Below are 19,763 nucleotides of genomic sequence, written 5' to 3' on the forward strand. Positions count from 1 at the left end.
TGGAAGAATGAAGCTCTATTGTTTGGCTCCTTGATGTCTTCCATTTGCAGAGGGTTTACCTTTGGTTTCATTCCTCTACTGTGGAATTCCTTTACTGTGGTTTCATTCCTCTAGTCTCCTTTTCATTTGGTTTCTTTCCCATCTGAGTTTGGGCAGGAGCAGTTGCTAGGGACAGTCGGATTAGAATACCACACATCACCCGGTGAGAACCGAAGCCGCCCCCACGCACACGTTTTTGTAAGGCGCGCTCTATCTATTAAAGGAGATTGGGTCCCCCAAATGGAAATTGAATCCAAATTTACCACCGGCCCGAATGCAATGTTTCATCCAAACCCACATTTTACATGGCCGTTTGCTTCTCCTTTCTTGCTTATTTTTGATTTCCCCTTCTTTTAAGAAATGTGGCAAGAATCTGGCCAGAAATGCGGGAGGAATACTCGTTGTTGAAGATAAAGGGAGCTGGGGCGGTCGGGGTTCTGGGCAGTGATGGGGGACGAGCATGAGAGACCCGTTCCATCTTTGGACCCACGGCAGGGCTGCGGATGGTCGCCATGTTGTCCTTCGGAGACGATACTGTCCTTTCTGTTATTGGCAGCACCCCACGGGCCTTCTTTCACGATTGGCAAAGCTATATGGCTCCTCTGGGGCCTGGTGTTCAACAACTCCGTGCCTGTGCAGAACCCCAAAGGGACCACCAGCAAGATCATGGTGTCTGTGTGGGCCTTCTTCGCCGTCATCTTCCTGGCCAGCTACACGGCCAACCTGGCTGCTTTCATGATCCAGGAGGAATTCGTGGACCAAGTGACCGGCCTCAGTGACAAAAAGGTAAGGTCACCTCGCTTTCCTCACTGCCCGAGGGGTGGCTCTTACCTGCTCTCCCCTCAGAAGGGCGCGATGCGGGCTCCTATTATCCAAACCCATCAACTGACTCTAAAGCTGAAAGCCTGATGGGTTTTGTTTTTGTTTTCGTTTTTGTTTTGCCTCTGAACTTAAATTGACATATTGCTAAGAACTTTAGAAACAGAACCTTAAGCTCAGCCCTGAAGGGGCTAAAAGATTCCAGATCTGAGTAGGAAGCACTGTTTCCGCCAAAGGTCCCTTCTTATATTTACAGGATCACGACAGGGACCGTTCCCAAAGCTCTGTGACCCGTGGGAGGGCCCAGGCTGGGGTTCTCCCTTCAAGAGAGCGTGTGATGGTGTAGAAGGTGACAAATCTCTATGGGGGACAACTTGGGAGGAAGTGGGGTGCTCTCGGCTGTAGCCACCTTCCTGTTCTCCAGCCTTGGCCGAGTCTCTAGGACCTGCCAGGCCTTGGGTTTATCATCCATGACATGAACGAAAGTCATCTCTAAGGCCTAGCCTATCCGGAGACCAGATTGACAGCTCCTTTTGACCCGGGTGGTCGGGCAGCCCCACCGTCTGTGTCCTCGACTCACCTGGAATTTCCTCAGAGGACACACAAGGAACAGAGAGGGCTTTTCATTCACCACCGGCTCCTTTTACTCAGGCGTGTCTCCAGGCCCCGCCACATGGGGCTGTGCTCCCCAAGTCAGCAAGATGGCAGGACTCACACCTGCCGTCTCCATTCTCCGCTGTAGTGCTGCGAGGGGGGTGGGCTGTGAGTGGCTATTGAGAAAGGCGCACGGGGGAAGAAGAGAGATAAACTGGGTGCATCCTTCCATTGAAATTGTGGGTTCAGCAAACAGACTCTGACTTGCTGCGCTCAGCAGTGTGGGGATTGCTGCTCGGCCGAGATTGTCCAGCTCGTGTATGTGGGTGATCGTCTCTCTTTATAAAATCTCACCAGCGTGTCTTGCTGACATAAGTCTACGTATATTCTTTTGGCATTCATCAACAAACTGCTGAATAGAAAATCAACCATGAAAAGCCCTAACCGCTTTTCTGTGACATACGCTGTGCTTAAAAGAGGCGCAGAGAAGGCCTGTCATCAGGGAGATGATGAGGGGCGGGGGCTGGGTTGGTCTCTCTCTGATGGCTTCCCACTGCGGCTTGAGTAAATGCCAGGCTGCTTCCAGTGGCGGCAGAGCCCTGGATCCTCTGGCCCACCCCCCAGGAGTACACTCCTTCTTGCTCATGAGCCCCCCCGCCCCCCGACTCCTGCCCCCATGTTCCTTCAGTATCCCAAGCATCTTTCCACCACAGGACTCTTGCACTGGTCACGGGCTCTGCCTCGCATGCTCTTCCCCAGTATCTGTGGCTGGCTCCTGCTTGACTTTCAGGCCTGAGGGGGAATGTCACCTCCTGGGAGAGGTCTTCTCAGCCACTAGGGCAAGCTTTGCAGCCTGAGCTTATACTCCCATGAAACTTAAGTCCTAGTAGAAAGTAATAAGCAACAGGCAAGTAAACGGAAATGGGGGAGGACATCTCAGGCGGGACCAGTATCATAAAGGAGGTGAGACTGATGAGATTAGAGGTGGTGCTTCGGGTAGAGTTAGTTGGCGTGTAGGGGTGCTCAGGACATACTTGTACGTTGAGTGAGAAGTGCGCGGTGTGGAGGACACTGGGCGCCCCATCCAGCTCTCCCGGTGTCCCCTTTTCCAGCTCTGTGTGCCCATCCCCCATTTGCTAACAGAGGCTCCTAGCAAAAATCTTCAGAGGGTGTTGACCTTGGTGTCCTGGAACAGTAAAGGCCTGGAGATTGGATTTCCCCCAGTCCTTTCGTTCCCTGTGACCAGCAGCCAACCACTGTGGGCCCAAAACGCCAGCGACTCCATTGCGTCCAGGCGCCCAGGGGACGCTTTCTCTGGAGCTCTCTGTGGGATCAGGTGGAAGCTGAGGCGTTGCCGCAAATCACCCCTCAGTTGGCTTCCTCTCAATCCCTAACCTCCTGCCCGTGTTCCCTTCCGGATCTCTCCGGGAGCCATTCCTTACTATATGGTGTTCACCCAAGCCTTGGCTCTAGGTTAGCTTCTAAAGCTCATGGCACCTGTGAGACAGCAGATCGAGTTAAGAAGGCTGTGTTCCTGTCCCCATCACCCTGTCCCCCTCCACCACCCGCCACATGTGGGCTGCATGGGCCCCGCCACCTCATTCCTCTCCCTACATGTGGGAGAAGAGGTTGGAGCGAGCGCGATAGGAGACAGCCACCGTGATCGTGCCTTGTAGCCCCTAGAGTCCCCTACGGCTACAAAGCACCGGGCCATGACGCCGTCACACCGTGGGGGCCAAAATAAGCAGCTGGAGGTCCCACAGAAGCAGTGGGGGCCGCATCTGCAGCAAAGGGTTTCTTAAGAAAGTAGTTGGCAGCCCATGTTGCTTTTTGTTGCCATGTTCAAAGGCAAGGGGAGAAAGCAGTTTTGGGTCTAAATAACATGACCACTTGTGAAAACGAATTAGAAGCACTAATAATTTGACTGACCTTCCCTGACTCGGAGACACCCAGGAACAGATCCCACATCCTCGTGGGACACAGCTCGGCCTCCAAGCTCAGAGCGTTAGCGGCAAGCGGCTCGCTCTCTTAATTAAATGCTTGATACAATTAGATAAACAGCAAAATTCTTGGAGTACATAAGCTAAATGCTCCCAGAAGATTAATAGCAGATATCCCAAGAAAGTCTGCAAAACAAAAATCTGTGCTGAATCAATTTATTTTAATACTGTACACGGTGGGCTTCCCTCCCCCCCCCCACTTTTTTTAAATCACCATTACCTATGGAACAACTTGGGTTTATGATGCTTTTCAAGCATTTTGCAGCCTCAGTGCTTGCTGGGAAAAGCACCTTTGAAGCCCACAGTGCTTAGATGAGCTTGGCTTCAATTATAAATAAGCAGATTCGTGGGTAGATGCTCCCCTAGGAATTACTGAAGGAAAGTTGAAATGTTGGTGGGGAACCTTTCCAATGTGCTGGCGATGACTAGGGTAGCGGAGCTCCATCCCTGGGAAGCAGCGTAATGTGGGAAGAGCACTGTCGTCTTCGGGGTCCAGTGAACCTGCGGTCCGATCTCGACCTTGCCGCAACATGGTCATGGGGCCTCTGGTATGTCCGTATCCCCAAGGCTTAATTTCCTAACGAGAGTGGGGGTGGGTATTAATACCTCTCTGGCAAGGTTGATAGGAGGCTTAGAAATCATCGCCACCCCGTGCCTGGCACATGGTGGATAATCCTATTAGAAGGGCCCTACCTCCTTCCACCTTCCCCTCCTCTTCATCGCCCTCCTCCTCCTCCTCCGTGATCAGTCTCCCTGCCCGGTGAGCCCCTTCCTCACGTCCCCGGTCTCACGAGCCGCTTCATTAGCGGGCCTTTGGTGATAAAAAGTTTTCCGGGAGTCTCCTTGGCAGAGGAGCCCTGGCACGTGTCCCCGTGGAGCTGGGCTGTCTCTCAGCGCTGCGTCCAGACTGCTGGGTGGTCACTGGCTGAACAGAGAGGCCTCTGAACCTCACCTCCCTGCTAAGGGGCCCTGCTTGTTTCGTGGTGCAGCCCACCCCCCGCGGGAGAAGACCGTACCTGATACACGGGGCTCCCAGGAGCCAAGCCCCTCATTTATAGCCACAGAAGGCAGGTATTTTTTTTTTTTTTTAAAGATTTTATTTATTTATTTGTCAGAGAGAGAGAGGGAGAGTGAGTGAGCAAGCACAGGCAGACCGAGGCAGAGGGAGAAGCAGGCTCCCTGCCGAGCAAGGAGCCCGATGTGGGACTCGATCTCGGGACGCTGGGATCATGACCCCAGCCGAAGGTAGCCGCTCAACCAACTGAGCCACCCAGGCGTCCCGAAGGCAGGTATTTTTAACGAGAGTATAGTTTGGGTGTGTTAAAGGAATGAAGCAATGTCCTGGTCAGTTGCCATGTTTTCCCTAAACGTTTCATTTCCCGTATCTTGCATCTCTACTTCCTCTACCCTAAAGGGCTTGCCTTCAGAACAAGAAACCCCAATGAGTTCTCCTGCCCCCAAGCATCGTGATGATATTGCTCAGGCTGAGCGGGGACCTCTCTGCCTCATCCCTTCCTTTGCTTGAGCCCATGTTTCTTTCTTTCTGTTTGCACACGGAACCCTCCGGGAGAAGGTGGTGCTGGAAATCATTCCGGTCAAGTACATGGACTGTGTCCTCAGTGGGAGGCCCCGGGATTTAAGAGATGAGCTGCGCTTGCCCCTGTTTTTCTCCATATAGGTCCTGGCTTTTGAGTGAGTCATGAAAATAATTCAGGGGTTGTGACCATTTAAAAAAAAAAAAATAGAACATAGCGGATGACGTTAGAATAGATCCCCCATAGGAGAAGTGCCCCACAGGGGTGCCCACGTGCGTGTGCGTGTGTGCGCGTGGAGGGGGTAGGCGTGAAGGAGTGGCCTGGGCTGTGGACTGTGCCCTGAGAGCCCTCCTTTAAAAAGTTTGACAGCCTTTACATAATGCGAAAGGTTCTTGGATCTCGGTGCTGGGCTGGATTTTGCATGCTGGGAGGGTCCAGTCCAGGCCCGGGAAGCACGGAAATTCATCCCTGAGGTTGAATATCTGTCTCCATCACTGTGTGAAGAGAAACAGGGACGGAAGGAACCCTGAAGTGCTACGTGGCTTCCGTGCCGCGGATGGGGACTGGAACGGAAGGCGCTTGGTCCAGGGGTCCAACGGTCCACGCCCCCGGAGGGTTGGCGGCTGCTGTTAACAGCTAGATTTACGAAGAGCATCATTACCGCAATCCCCAGAATTGGTGGCTGCTGTGCCAACGAGCCCATGCCGGCGCCCCCTCCCCACTTGGTGATGAGCTGGGGCACTGCCTGCCACACTAAGTGCAAAGAGCATTTTGCTGTTCGTACGTGGGTGCGCACGTGCACACAGACACACACGCACGCACGCAGTCTCCCAATGCAAGGCACCTGCAGCAGCGTCTCATTTGGACAGGGTATGGCCACTTCCCTCAAATGCGGTCGTGGCTGCTTATTACACAGCGGCGTGCCTGATTTAGGGGACACGGTTTTCAACTGGAAATTTTAATTAACAGTAAAGTGAAGTGTGAGTCTGGATGGAAGAATGATGTTTTCGATTCGTTTGACTTGGGTAAACTCGGACGCCTTCTCCAACGGCTCTGAGCTGCACGGAAGACAGGCTGGCTTGCAAGTCGGAGACATCTGTGGATCCCAGACTTGGTCCCGCTGTGGCTTTGCTGGGTGTCCTTCCCTCTAAAAGAGGAGGGGTTGCTAGTGATGGTCTGTGAGGAAAGACAGAGTTCATGAGGACAGGCATACGAAGGGTTGGATTCTGGGCTGCTGCTTGCAAGCAGTGATCCTAAACAAGTCAGCTAATCTCTTGGAACCTCAGTTTCTTCATCTGTAAAATGGAGCCTCCAAGATGAGCTACCTGACAGATTCATCATGAGGATGAAAAGAGCCAACATTTGTAAAGTCCATGGCACATGGCTGGCCCCAAGCAAGTCCTCGGAGAGGGCTGGCCATTGTTATTCTTCCTTTATAGATCCAGAATGTCAGACGTCATGGAAAAATGAAGCTCAGGTTACTTTTTTGCCCATGTTAATAGTAAAAATAAAAAATAATAGTAACTATTTTTTTTAAAGATTTTTATGTATTTATTTGATAGCGTGAGCACAGGCAGATAGGGAGGCAGGCAGAGGCAGAGGGAGAAACAGGCTCCCTGCTGAGCAAGAAGCTCAGCTTCTTGTGGGACTCGATCCCAGGAGGCTGGGATCATGACCCAAGCCAAAGGCAGCTGCTTAACCAACTGAGCCACCCAGGCGTCCCAATAGTAACTATTTTTGAGTGCTTAGTCTGTTGCAGGCAGTATTTTAATTACTTGACAAATTATAATAATTTTAGAACTTCCCGTTGACCCTACAAGGGAAGGACTGGTGTGTTTTCCACTCTAGGGACAGGAAACCAATGGGGACAGTGTGAAGTGCTTTATCCAAGGTCCCACCATTCATTAATGACAGAACCCGATTTTTTAACCTCTGAACTTGAGCTCACACTTGTACCTACTTCCCTGTGCTGGCGCGAGATTTTATTTCTGTGTCTGGGACTCAGACCCAGGACTCTCGACTCCGAATCTGGTTGGGTTGCCCCAAACAGTGATGTCGTGAACAGATGGTATCAGTCAATCAGGGAAGAGAAGCAGAATATGGACATCCAACCTTTCTGGAGGCCTGAGAGCCAAGCAAGACGTGGGCATCACCAGGAGGCTAATGGTTAGGAGGAACTTCAGCTCCAGAAATGTTCACGGAGCCTGTCATCGTGCCTGGAAGAGATCAGGCCCCCAATAAGTCTTGGATGCATGCGTGTGTGAATGAATGGGTGAGTGGAGAAAGAGAGAATGGCAAACTTGTAGGGGAGGAAAGATAATTTTCCCTCTACCCTTGTAGGTTCTTGGCTGAGATTCCTCTGTAATAAAAGACAGATTGACAGGAGAAAAACAAACATAGGTTTAATAGCACAGATATCTTCTGTAGACATAGGACATGCCCAGGAAAACCGAGTACCTCCCTAAAGTGGCCCAAGCCTCCAGCTTGAGCGGCCCCTCCAGCTAACCACAAAAGAGCGATGCCGGAAGCCCGAGTGGGGTGGCCAGGGATGAGAGGTTGTCAGGAAAAGCACAGTTAAACACGGGTGGGGGGCGCCTGGGTGGCTCAGTGGGTTAAGCCGCTGCCTTCAGCTCAGGTCATGATCTCAGGGTCCTGGGATCGAGTCCCGCATCAGGCTCTCTGCTCAGCAGGGAGCCTGCTTCCCCCTCTCTCTCTCTGCCTGCCTCTCCATCTACTTGTGACTTCTCTGTCAAATAAATAAGTAAAATCTTTTTTAAAAAAAATAAAATAAAATAAACACGGGTGGGGTTATCAGGCAGATTTAAGTTGGTGCCTTCAACACTGGTAAAGAGTTTCTATAGTTCAAATCTTCTTCCTTTTCCGGGCGCTGAGGGGAAGACCTCCCTCTAGGTAGAGCTTTCCCTTATCCGTGTAAAGGCCTCTTACGGAAGGGTTAACTTCTCTCCAGGGCTTCTTTTGTGTCTGCTGTTTCTTAAAAATAGCCAGCCAAAGAAGCCAGCCTCTTATGCCAAGGACGCATATTTCGGGGTGATACGTTCCACGGCTCATCATTTCCTGGGGGAGGTGACGGCAATTGTCCGTGGGATTCAGAGAAGGGAGCGATTGGTGGGGAAAGCAGAAAATTTCACTAGAAGGTAGAGAAACAAACTGAGTAAAGCAATACCTTCATTCTAGCCCACTTGGTGTCTCCTGAGTATGGCCCACGTGCCCACCACAAGGCTAGCTCTATAACGGGGTCAAAAAAGTCGATCCAACAGATGTCTCTAGCACACCCAGCCCAGCCCATTGCTGGGCACTGCTGGACAGGTGGGAACAAGAAAGATGCTGTTCCTGACCTCCTAGAGCTCACAGGCCAGCGGCAGGAGTGATTAAATAAAAAAGGAAGCCCACAGATTCTCTGGGTTTTTTTTTCAGCCGTCCTGTGCGGATGTTGTACATCATGCGTATGTTGAACTCTGACACGAGACAGAATGGTGGCTGACTTCTTCTCTCTCTGTCTCTGCCCTGTCTGTCTGTCTGTCTGTCTCCCTCTTTCTCTCTCCAGTTTCAGAGACCTCACGACTATTCCCCACCTTTCCGATTTGGCACGGTGCCTAACGGCAGTACTGAGAGAAACATTCGTAATAACTACCCCTACATGCATCAGTACATGACCAAATTCAATCAGAAGGGAGTCGAGGATGCCTTGGTCAGCTTGAAAACAGGGTAAGGATGGGATGGGTTGGTTTTTGTGTTTTTTTTCCTTTTTTTTTTTTTTCTCCCTCCGCAGGCCTACCAGCCCGTAAACCTCACAAGAAAATGACTCTCCTCCGTCTTGGTGTTTATTTGCCCTCAGCTCTGTATTTTCTGGAAAGCAGCTGCAGTTAAGATGAACCTCAGTGGAGGGCTGCTTTTGTGCACCTGATACGTATCAAGGGCTTTCCCTCGGAGTTGTGTTAAGGAAAAGCAAAGCCGGGACGCTTTGAAATGCAGAGAGCCAGAGGGTTTTCTTAAAGCGATTAAGAGCTGGGGCAGACTCTGTGGGAGATTTCGGCCAAAGAGAACTGATCTGAAGAGTTTGTGAGCTTCTTGACCGTGCTGAGAGGGACGGGCTATGGGTTCTTATCTGGTTTGGGGTAGGAGTTTTTGGGGGTGCAGCTTTGCGTGAAAGCCGATAGTATCGCATTGACAGAGGAGACAGGGAGAGAAAAGCCGTGTGAACTCGTTCTCTCAAAAGCTACGGCTGAGGTTCCCGTCTACCTGTTGGCATCGCAGAGCCTTGCACGCTCGAGATAAGGAGCCGTCTAGAAAAGAGTTGAGGTTGCGAAGCTGGAGTGTGGCTCCCTCCCCCGGCTGCTGTTTCTCTGACTCGGGGCAGATGCCTCCTTGTTCCCAGCCTCATCTGCAAGATGGGACTCGTACCCGGAGCTTCAGAATGTCAGGGATGGGCGAGGTGTGTTTCTGGGAGGGTTCCACTCAAAACAAGTCTGTTTCTGATTGAAGTTCGTTCACGAGGGCAAAAACGGATTTCCGTGGGCCACGTGGCTGATGGGGATTCTCGAGCAGTGATCCGTGGCTGTCCTGAGCCCCCCCTGGAGCTTGGTCTGCGGCCTCTTCCTCTCGGCCGTCCTGCAAGCCCAATGGGGCTGCTCCCTCGTGTCCTGGTGGGGCACACGGGCCCCGTCTGAACCCTCAAGCCTCATACCTGCATGCTTTCCAGGAGTTTGGGCTGGTGGCATTTTGTCTCTTCAGTGTCTGTGGAATCTCTTTAGTACCTCAGCAGGGACTTGAGAAGCCGAGCCTGTGACTTCTGCACATACCGCTCGCACTGGCTTGGGGTGATTTTTAAAAACATCGTATTCGAGCATAACACAAATGCAGAAAAGATACACATGTAGCGTAGAGGGCCTGAAGACTTGGCACAAACTGACCATCCAGGTCCAATCATAAGACCTGGCCGGTTCCCAGAAAGCCCACCACCCCCTTGTCCAGGGGCCTGTCTCGCGTCTAAAGCTCTGGATGCTTTTGGCCTGCTGTTCTCACGTGTAAGTGAAATCCCAGCGGACGTTTTCTGTTCTGTCTTCTTTCAGCTGAGCAGGTCTGTTTGGGACATCCTTGCGTGTCGTCCACGGCCCGCCTTTTCATCGCTGCAGGGTGTTTCAGGAAGGGGCCAGGCCCCAAGGCCATCCAGCTCTTCTCATCTTGGGGAACGTGGGGGTGGTGTCCCATCCGGGGCTCTGGCGAGGAGGGCTCCTAGGGGTGTTCTCCGCCAGCTCTGTCCCTGCACGAGGGGACATGTTGTTCTCAGTGTGGACCTGAGACAGGACTCGCCAAGCCACAGATGCGCGTATGTTCGACTTTACAAGATACCAGAAAATTCCGACGGCTTTCCGGCTGAGCCCCACGTATGGGTTTTGTTTGTTTCTTTCTGCCGCGGTCTTTTCATCAACATACACTCTGGCTCGGGACAGGCGGCGAATGCAAACAGTGGTTAGAAACAGCGGGTGGAGCCTTGGCTCGCCCCCTCTCCATCCATCTGTCTCCCAGCACACAAAATGCGTTGTTTTCTTTCTTTTCCCTTTTTTTTTAAAAAAAGAAAAAAAACAATGCGAACAAAAAGGAACAGAGGAATGGAAACAGTTCCTGGTCGTAAATTGTACAAATTGTTTTCGGGAAGCCATGTAATAATTCTGCCATCCATCCCAGCAAACTTGGGCAGATGGCGGGTCTGCCCTATACGCAGTCTTCCGTGTGGGGGACGTTTTGTCCTGTTACATTAAGCTCAGAAACTAGAGCTAGAGGGGTAGGAGTCTTTTTTAAAGAAAGAACTCTGCAGATGCCTCTGTGGCTTAGTTGGTAAAGTGTCTGCCTTCAGCTCAGGTCATGATCCCAGAGTCCTGGGATTAAGTCTCGCATTGGGCTCCCTGCTCAGCAGGGAGTCTGCTTCTCCGTCTGCTTCTCTCCCTGCTCATGCTCTCACTCTCTGTCTCAAATAAATAAAATCTTTTAAAAAAATAAATAAATAAAAGAGTGAAAGAAAGAGCTCTGCGCACAGAAAGAGCAGGGTGAGGACATGGCCATGCTCTTTCCAGTAGGTTCCGTTTCGAGGGAGTTGAGGTTGGGAAAACCACTTCCTCCTTTAACGAGCTCTGCTTAGCTAACTATGTAAATTAATTAAATTAAATTTTGAACAGAGAGCACATTTACATAATTCAAAATCAAAAGGTGTTGTAGAAAAAGAGAAACAGGGAAGAACTTTCCTGCCACATTGTTTCTCTCCTATCTTGTACCCCCCACAGTGGCCCCATTTCCTGAGTATCCTGTGTCCCTCCGGATCAGTCAGGGTGTAATTAAAAGCCTTCTGCAGTTCCTTTTTTTTCAAAACATTCATTATTTTTTTTTTTTCTGTTGGTTTGTTGGTCTTTTTCTTCCTAATTTACAGATTGGAGAAGTAAGTCCAGTTACCAATGGTGTTCCCACCTTTCTTATCTTTTGAGCTTCCAGATGGTGTTTGTTTTTCCATGCTGAGGTTTTGTTTTGTTTTGTTTTAACAGTCAGATTTATCAATCTTTTTTTAAGTCTTCTGGCTTCTGAGCCCTTCTGCACTCCAAAGGCAGAAAGTTATTTTTCATGCTTGGACGCTATCTTGGGGGAGAGCATGAGCTAGGATTCGAACCCCTCGAGGGATGATGAGAGACGAGATGTCAACACAGAACCATCCCAAGATCCGACCAACTCCATGTGGGTCACGTCTGCTCCTCCTCCTCCAAGACTTCTGTCCTTCAAGTCATGTCATCTCTGTCTTCTTGCTTCTGAGCTCTCCCTTCTCACAGCTCATTTCCGTTTTATGTTTTTGTATTGTATGTGTTAGTCACCATACACTACATTATTAGGTTTTGATATAGTGTTCCAAGATTCATTGTTTGCATTTAACACCCAGTGCTCCATGCAATCTGTGCCCTCCTCAAGACCCATCACCAGGCTTGCCCATCCCCCAACCCCCTCTCCTCTAAAACCTTCAGTTTATTTCTCGGAGTCCATAGTCTCTCATGGTTCGTCTCCCCTTCTGATTCTCTCCCCTTCACTTTTCCTTTCCTTTTCCAAATGTCCTCCATGCTATTCCTTATGTTCCACAAATAAGTGAAACCATATGGTAATTGACTTTCTCTGCTTGATTTATTTCACTCAGCATAATCTCCTCCGGTCCCATCCATGTCCGTGCAAATGGTGGGTATTCATCCTTTCTGATGGCTGAGTAATATTCCATTGTATATATGAACCACATCTTCTTTATTCATTCATCTGAAGGGCATCTTGGTCTTTCCGTAGTTTAGCTATTGTGAACATTGCTACTGTGAACATTGGGGTACATGTAGCCCTTCTTTTCACTACATCTGTATCTTTGGGGTAAATACCCAGTAGTGCAATTGTTGGGTCATAGGGTAGCTCTATTTTTAGTTTTTTGAGGAATCTCCACACTGTTTTCCAAAGTGGCTGCACCAACTTGCATTCCCACCAATAGTATAAGAGGGTTCCCCTTATTCCACATCCTCTCCAACATTTGTTGTTCCCTGCCTTGTTAACTTCAGCCATTCTAACTGGTGTAGGGTGGTGTCTCAATGTGGTTTTGATTTCGATTTTCTTGATGGCTAATGATGATGAGCATTTTGACATGTGTCTGTCAATCATTTGTATGTCTTCATTGGACAACTGTCTCTTCGTTTCTTCTGCCCACTTTGATTTAATTATCTGTTTTATATGTGTTGAGTTTGAGAAGTTCTTTATAGGTCTTGGATTATCAGGCCTTTGTAGTATCATTTGCGGATATCTTCTCCCATTCTGTGCGTTGCCTTTTTGTTTTGACCGTTTCCTTTGCTGTGCAGAAACTTTTGATCTTGATGAAGTCCCCAAAGTTCATATTTGCTTTTGTTTCCTTCACCTTTGGAGACGTGTCTTGAAAGAAGTTGCCATGGCTGATGTTGAAGAGGTTACTGCCTGTGTTCTCCTCTAGGATATGGATAGATTCCTGCCTCATATTGAGGTCTTTTATCCATTTCAAGTTTATCTTTGTGTGTGGTGTAAGAGAATGGTCGAGTTTCATTCTTCTACACATAGTTGTCCAATTTTCCCAGCACCATTTATTGAAGAGACTGTCCTTTTTCCATTGTACATTTTTTCCTGCTTTGTCAAAGATTATTTGACCATAGCATTGAGGGTCCATATCTGGACTCTGCTCTGTTCCACTGGTCTAGGTGTCTGTTTTTGCACCAGCACCGTGCTGTCTTGGTGATCACACAGCTTTGTAATAAAGCTTGAAATCAGGCAACATGATGCCCCCAGCTTTGTCTTTCTCTTTCAACATTTCCTTAATTTGGGGTCTTTTCTGGTTCCATACAAAGTTTAGGATTGCTTTCTTCCGGCTCTTTGAAGAATGCCGATGGTATTTTGATTGGGATGCTGTTGAAAGTATAGATTGCTCTGGGAAGCAGAGACATTGTAACAATGTTTATTCTTCCAATCCATGAGCATGGAATGTTTTCCGTCATTTTGTGTCATCTTCAGTTTCTTTCATGAGTGTTTCATAGTTCCTTGAGTATAGTTCCTTTTTACATTTTTCATCACAAAATAGGTCACTTTAGAATATGATGCATAGTAGAAAATAATTTCACAAGAGTAAATATCATGGGGATATACTGTTGAAGGAGTGATAATAACAAAATGAACTCCTCATGTACCCACTACCCAGCTTTAAAAATACAGTCATTCCCCTCCTTTACCAGAGCAGCTCTGGAAGGTAGAGAGAGGAGGCCTATATACCCCTGAATTGTTAAACTTGAGGACATTCCCTTTATGAGGCCCCCGGACCCTAAAATCCAGCAAGCCCTGTCTTAGAAATCCCAGAACATTTAGCGCAGTGGCTGGGTCCCACCTGGGTGCACAGAGGTCTGTGACATCTGCTGCTCTATGAAGACTTGGGTGTGTACCCCAGGGTCAATGGATGTGGAGGCCCCTTTATGGAGCCTGGAAGGGCCTGGAACCCAAGAGAGGCCTTAGATTATGATCAAGAGTCCCAGGTTGGTTTCCATCTGGGTTCTATCATTAGCTAGCCATGACCTTGGGTCAGTCACATCATGTCTCTGAGTCTCAGTTCCCCAGCTAAAAAGCAAACACACTGAACCCTTTGGTCTCTGAAATGGTCCTGATATTCTCTTATCTGTGTCGAACACTTGACCACTTCATTTAGAACTTTCCAGAGATACAAAATCCAGGTAAGCCGTGTACAGAAACATTGTCCCTCGTACAGAAAGAATGTAGAATAACTCTCCAAAGGTGCTGGGTCTCCAGGCCTTGCTAGGGAGCCACCTCCACCTGAATCACATGGTTACTCGTTAGATGCAAGTTCCTGGGCTCAACACGGGACCTTCCCCCTAGTGTTGAGGAATGTGAGTCCGCATTTTCACAAGCATCGTCTTGCTCCTGGTGATTTCGATACATGCTGAACTTTGAGAACCACCCTTCTAAAGGAGCTCGTTCCCTAAACACATTTTCTTGAGACAACACATAAGGGGTAGACCAGTCAATACAACCATGTAGCTTGTTTCTGGGATTCATAATTGTCCTAAGAGCATTAAGATTAAGAGAGAAACTTGAAACCAAGTGCAGTTTCATTGTTTCTTGAAATTGAAGGTAAATGGAGAGGAACCATCTCGGAAATGATCAGGCCATTCAATGAGAAAACAAAGTTTGACGTGAGATCGTCGACAGAGATAGGACTTTTCAGGAACAAATCGGTTGGGACCTGTGGGGCTCTCCTGGGCCAAAGTGGTTCATGACTGTGGCTTTCTAGACCAGGGTTTCTCAGGAATGTGGCCTGAGCCTCAGTCGGTGGGTGTGCTAATGAGAATGTAGGTTCCTGAGCCACCAGATCCTCAAACTCCAGGGCCAGAGGCTAGTGGAATCTTCAGGTGATTCTCAGGGGGCAGTAATCCACTTTTGAGAACATCTGCTCTAGAAGACAGAGCCGAAGCTGAGATGAGTGGAGGCAGATTTAAATCTACAAATGGGGGTGCCTGGGTGGCTCAGTGGGTTAAAGCCTCTGCCTTCGGCTCAGGTCATGATCTCAGGGTCCTGCGATCGAGCCCCGCATCGGGCTCTCTGCTCAGCGGGGAGCCTGCTTCCCTTCCTCTCTCTCTGCCTGTGTCTCTGCCTACTTGTGATCTCTGTCTGTCAAATAAACAAATCAATCTTTAAAAAAAATAAAATAAAATCTACAAATGTTCTATCATCAGAAGCTGATGTTCTCTGAGCAGTTTTGGCAAGTCGGCAAAAGTGCAAGCAAAGTGCTTATGCCAGATTTGAATTAAACAGTCAACATCCCCAAGACTTCTATGAGCCTCATATTCTAAGACACAGGGGGATGGTTTATGTTTAACTGATGTTCAGGTACAGTTATTTGTATGTAAGTTTATGGAACGTCCTAAGTTCCTTCAGAAGCATCCACCTTTAGCCCTCGGCCTCTGGGTCCCCCAGCCCAATGGTGCTGGGAAACTGAGGGGCATCTGTCAGTTTCCCTAACATGGAGGAGTCAGAAGAACTGGGAGGGAGGGTTGCCTTGTGACCCTTAGCCATGTGCTACAAGGCTTGCATTGTCCTTGGGGTCTCTAGGACAAACCCAGGGGAGCAATCACAGCTGCTTGCCTATGTCAGAACTGTGTTTGTGGTGCAAGGGGGTGCTGAACCCCTATTCCAGAGCACAGCGTCTGCATCTGGTGCCCCAGATACAGGTCGTCTGTGGTTTTTAAGAGGCTCCGTAGTTGCATATGGGGAGGTGGCATTCCGCCTGGAGCAGATAGGACAGGGAAGAGGAAGGGGGTTTCGGGGGGAGGGCACAGAAGGAGCGGAGGCATGGAAGAAAGTCTGGGCATGTTCATTCAGTTGGAAGTGCCTTTGGGACCGTGTCCTCGTAGACCGTTCTCATCTCTGCACTGTTTGAAACCTAACAGTCTATGAGATGGGCCCCAAGTGCTTCACGGGCATAATCTCATTTAATCCTCACGGCACTCTCTCTTTTTTAAAGATCTCTTTATTTGAGAGAGAGAGAGCACACACAATTGGGAGGGGCAGAGGGAGAGAGAAGCCCAAACAGACTCCACGCTGAGCAAGAGGCCAATGCAGGGCTCGATCCCATGACCCTAAGATCATGACCTGAGCTGAAATCTACAGTCAGACGCTCAGCCGACCGAGCCCCCCAGACGCCCCTCCTTGCGGCACTCTAAAGTGCTGGGTATCCTTATTCTCTCTTTTATGAGATGAAGAACCTACACTTTAACTAAATTACTCAAAAGGTTATTTGACTACATTGTAGAATTATTAGGGATTATCAGTGTGTTTGGTTCCCCACTTGGCAATGCTAGCTAGGTGGTCGGGTGTAAGTGGTTAGAGCTCAAGGAAGAATTGGAGACTGAAATTATATATGTGTGTGTGTGTATGCATACTTAATACTACATATAATATGCATCTGCTGTATACTGTCTGTGTATCACCCAACTATCTGAGAGCTGACGAGGTCACGGCATCCTCAAAAGAAACTGGTCCAGAGATGCAGAGATAGCCAAGGCAGAAGTAGACGGGCAAGGCATAAGGATTGTCCCTGACGGTTAGCTGCTACGTAGAGCATGCTTTTTCCAAGATGCCTTGTGGGCAGGTTTCATTCACTGCATTTTATGGGGCAAGAAGAATCAAACCCAGAGGGTTCATTTTCCGCTGCTGAGTTCGAGTGCAGGCATAGACGTGAGGGTGTGATGACCCCTTGTCCTAAGTGGGGTAGCGTCGTCTCCAGAGAAACTCAGATCCACCATGACCTGCTTTCTGAGAGCCACCCCCCACGCTGCAAATAAAGCTTAAAAGTAATTGCTACCACATCAGAGTGAGGGATTTTTTTCCTTAAGAAAAAATCAGGAACGTGCATGCAGTGTTTGGAGTGGATGTGCATTCTGTGTGTGGTTGCAGTTATTTTTTTTTTTAAGATTTTTTTTTTTATTTGACACAGAGACAGAGATCTCAAGTAGGCAGAGAGGCAGGCTGAGAGAGAGGAGGAAAGCAGGCTCCCCGCTGAGGCAGAGAGCCCAATGCGGAGCTCGATCCCAGGACCCTGAGATCATGACCTGAGCCCAAGGCAGAGGCTTAACCCCCTGAGCCACGCAAGCGCCCTGCAGTTTTTTCTTTTTAAAGTCGATTAAAACTATACTAGTGGATTTTCAAAGCCGATCATAAAGCATCAAAAATAGGGAAGAATGGGGGTGGGTTTTAAATGGGGTCCCAGGGGCGCCTGGGTGACTCAGTGGGTTAAAGCCTCTGCCTTCAGCTCGGGTCATGGTCCCAGGGTCCTGGGATTGAGCCCCACCTCAGGCTCTCTGCTCAGTGGGGAGCCTGCTTCCTCCTCTCTCTCTGCCTGCCTCTCTGCCTACTTGTGATCTCTGTCTGTCGAATAAATAAAATCTTTGAAAAAAAAAAATAAATAAAAATAAATTAATTAAATGGGGTCCCAATTCTGGAAACCCAGAGATGGAGACAGAAGGACAGAGAGAGAGAAAAAGGAGACAAAAATAAAGTACACCTGGGGCGCCTGGGTGGCTCAGTGGGTTAAGCCGCTGCCTTCGGCTCAGGTCATGATCTCGGGGTCCTGGGATCGAGTCCCGCATCGGGCTCTCTGCTCAGCAGGGAGCCTGCTTCCTTCTCTCTCTCTCTGCCTGCCTCTCAGCTTACTTGTAATTTCTCTCTGTCAAATAAATAAATAAAATCTTTAAAAAAAAAATAATAAAGTACACCAAAATGTTATCAGAAATATTGCCAGATGATGAGACGGTCTCCTTTTTATGCTGGTACGTATAACAAATGTTTTCTTTTTTTTTTAATAATCTTTTAAAAAATATTTTATTTATTATTTATTTGAAGAGAGAGAGAAAACTTAAGCATGGGGAGGGAGAGAGGAAAAAGCAGAATCCTCAGCAGGGAGTCCAAGGTGGGGCTCTCGGTCCTGAGCCGAAAGCAGACCCTTAACTGACTTAGCCACCCAGGTTGCCCCTGTAGCAGATGTTCTAGAACATGAGTACCACTTGCAATCCTCAGGGAAAAAAAAAAATTTTCTTCTGAACACCCCACTGCATTTCCTCCTGGGGCTTGCCCCGTTTGTACAGCTTGCATCCCGAATCGGGGTGCGTGCAGAATCCATGCCTTGCTTTTCTCGGTTGAGCCTCTCTCATTTCGCTGGACTGTTTTCACATTTAACGACTGGGAGAGATTTCCCTGAGCGAGAGAAATATTAATTAATTTAACTGTCATTGCTCTGCATTTTCATTATCCTTGGGCTGGCACTGGAGCCCCTACAGGAAAGAGCTATTTTTCAAAAGCTTGATGATACCATCTTTGTAGACCGATTTGTTGAGAACGCCGTCCTCTGCCATCTCTCAAACATCTGTGCCCTGAACAGCACTGCTTTCCTCCACTTTAAGGCATGTTTTTATCTGGTGGACAGCACAGTCCCTCTTAGCCACTTGGTGTTTTTTTTCCCTCGAGCTACGCCGAGCTTCAGAGCTCAGTGTAGCATCCTCTGTTAGCAGCTGCGGGGAGAGCGTATGTCCTGACTGTCTGCTTCCTGACTTTCCCTAGGGCCGTAGCCTCGAGCCCACCTCTGAATTCCCTTAACTCAGACTGCTTTATCCGTATGTTTAAACCTCATTGTGTCGCAGTTGGAAAAAGCTACGTGAATTGCTTTGGGAATTAAGCGAGGTGTTTCTAACTAACAGATAACATTTATGGGGCGCTTACCTACATGCCAGGTAGTGTCCCAAATGTTGTGCCTGCATTATTTAAATCTCACAGCAACCCTAGGAGACAATGACTGTGATGATTTTCCCCATTAACAAAGGAAGAATCAGGCACGCAGAGAGTAGGTAGCTTGTCTGGGTCACATGTGCTCTGGGGCCCCTTTTTTGAGCCACAAGTTAAAATACATATGAACAAGTTAAAATACATATGAACATATGAACATCCCCATCACACGGCCCGGTTAGTCGCTTTCTAATGGCCCACTAGTGTCCAAAACCCAGAACCAGTTTTATTCATACTTGAACCTTAAAATGCCTTTCGTTTCCCTTGAACATCTTTTTTTTTTTTTTTTAAAGATTTTACCCATTAATTTGACAGAGAGAAATCACAAGTAGACGGAGAGGCAGCCAGAGAGAGAGAGAGAGAGAGAGAGGGAAGCAGGCTCCCTGCCGAGCAGAGAGCCCGATGCGGGACTCGATCCCAGGACCCTGAGATCATGACCTGAGCCGAAGGCAGCAGCTCAACCCACTGAGCCACCCAGGCGCCCTCCCTTGAACATCTTAATGCTGTTTTCAAAGGGGGCGATATTTCTCTTTCCATTGAGAGGCGGAGAAGAAAGGAATCCACGGACCAAACCAACCCCCCAAAAAGGATGCATTTCTTATATCGGGGTACACATGGTTAGAACTTCCTCCCTGAGACCACGACGGGGCATGAGCTCCCTGGCCGATTCTCTCTACCCAGGGACTGCCTCTTCTTACCACCTGCTGGACTCACACGGAGACTTTGAATGTATAATCTCATTTCCTCCCTCTTTGACTCGGCCAGATAGGGCTTCTCTCCCATTTTACGGAAGAGCAAATTAAGGCTCACAGAGCAGAGGCAGCTTATCCAAAGGTTAAGTGAGTGGGCAGAGCTGGCGTTCAAACTTAACCCAACATCTCTTTCT

The 19,763-nt window shown here is 48.8% G+C and overlaps 1 protein-coding gene across 3 annotated transcripts in view; it reads left to right on the forward strand.

The window, feature by feature from the left end:
• GRIN2A (glutamate ionotropic receptor NMDA type subunit 2A) overlaps positions 1–19,763 on the forward strand; it is a 600,982-nt gene that overhangs the window by 532,772 nt on the left and 48,447 nt on the right. For all 3 annotated transcript variants that reach the window (XM_013055156.2, XM_004750396.3, XM_004750397.3), the window contains exons 10-11: positions 596–825; positions 8,553–8,713. In XM_013055156.2, coding sequence (XP_012910610.1) covers positions 596–825; positions 8,553–8,713 — 391 coding nt within the window. The remainder of the gene's footprint in view (positions 1–595; positions 826–8,552; positions 8,714–19,763) is intronic.

The sequence above is a fragment of the Mustela putorius genome, unplaced genomic scaffold (genome assembly GCF_011764305.1).
Source record: "Mustela putorius furo isolate JIRA1106 unplaced genomic scaffold, ASM1176430v1.1 tig00004007_pilon_pilon_pilon, whole genome shotgun sequence".
NCBI lineage: Eukaryota > Metazoa > Chordata > Mammalia > Carnivora > Mustelidae > Mustela > Mustela putorius.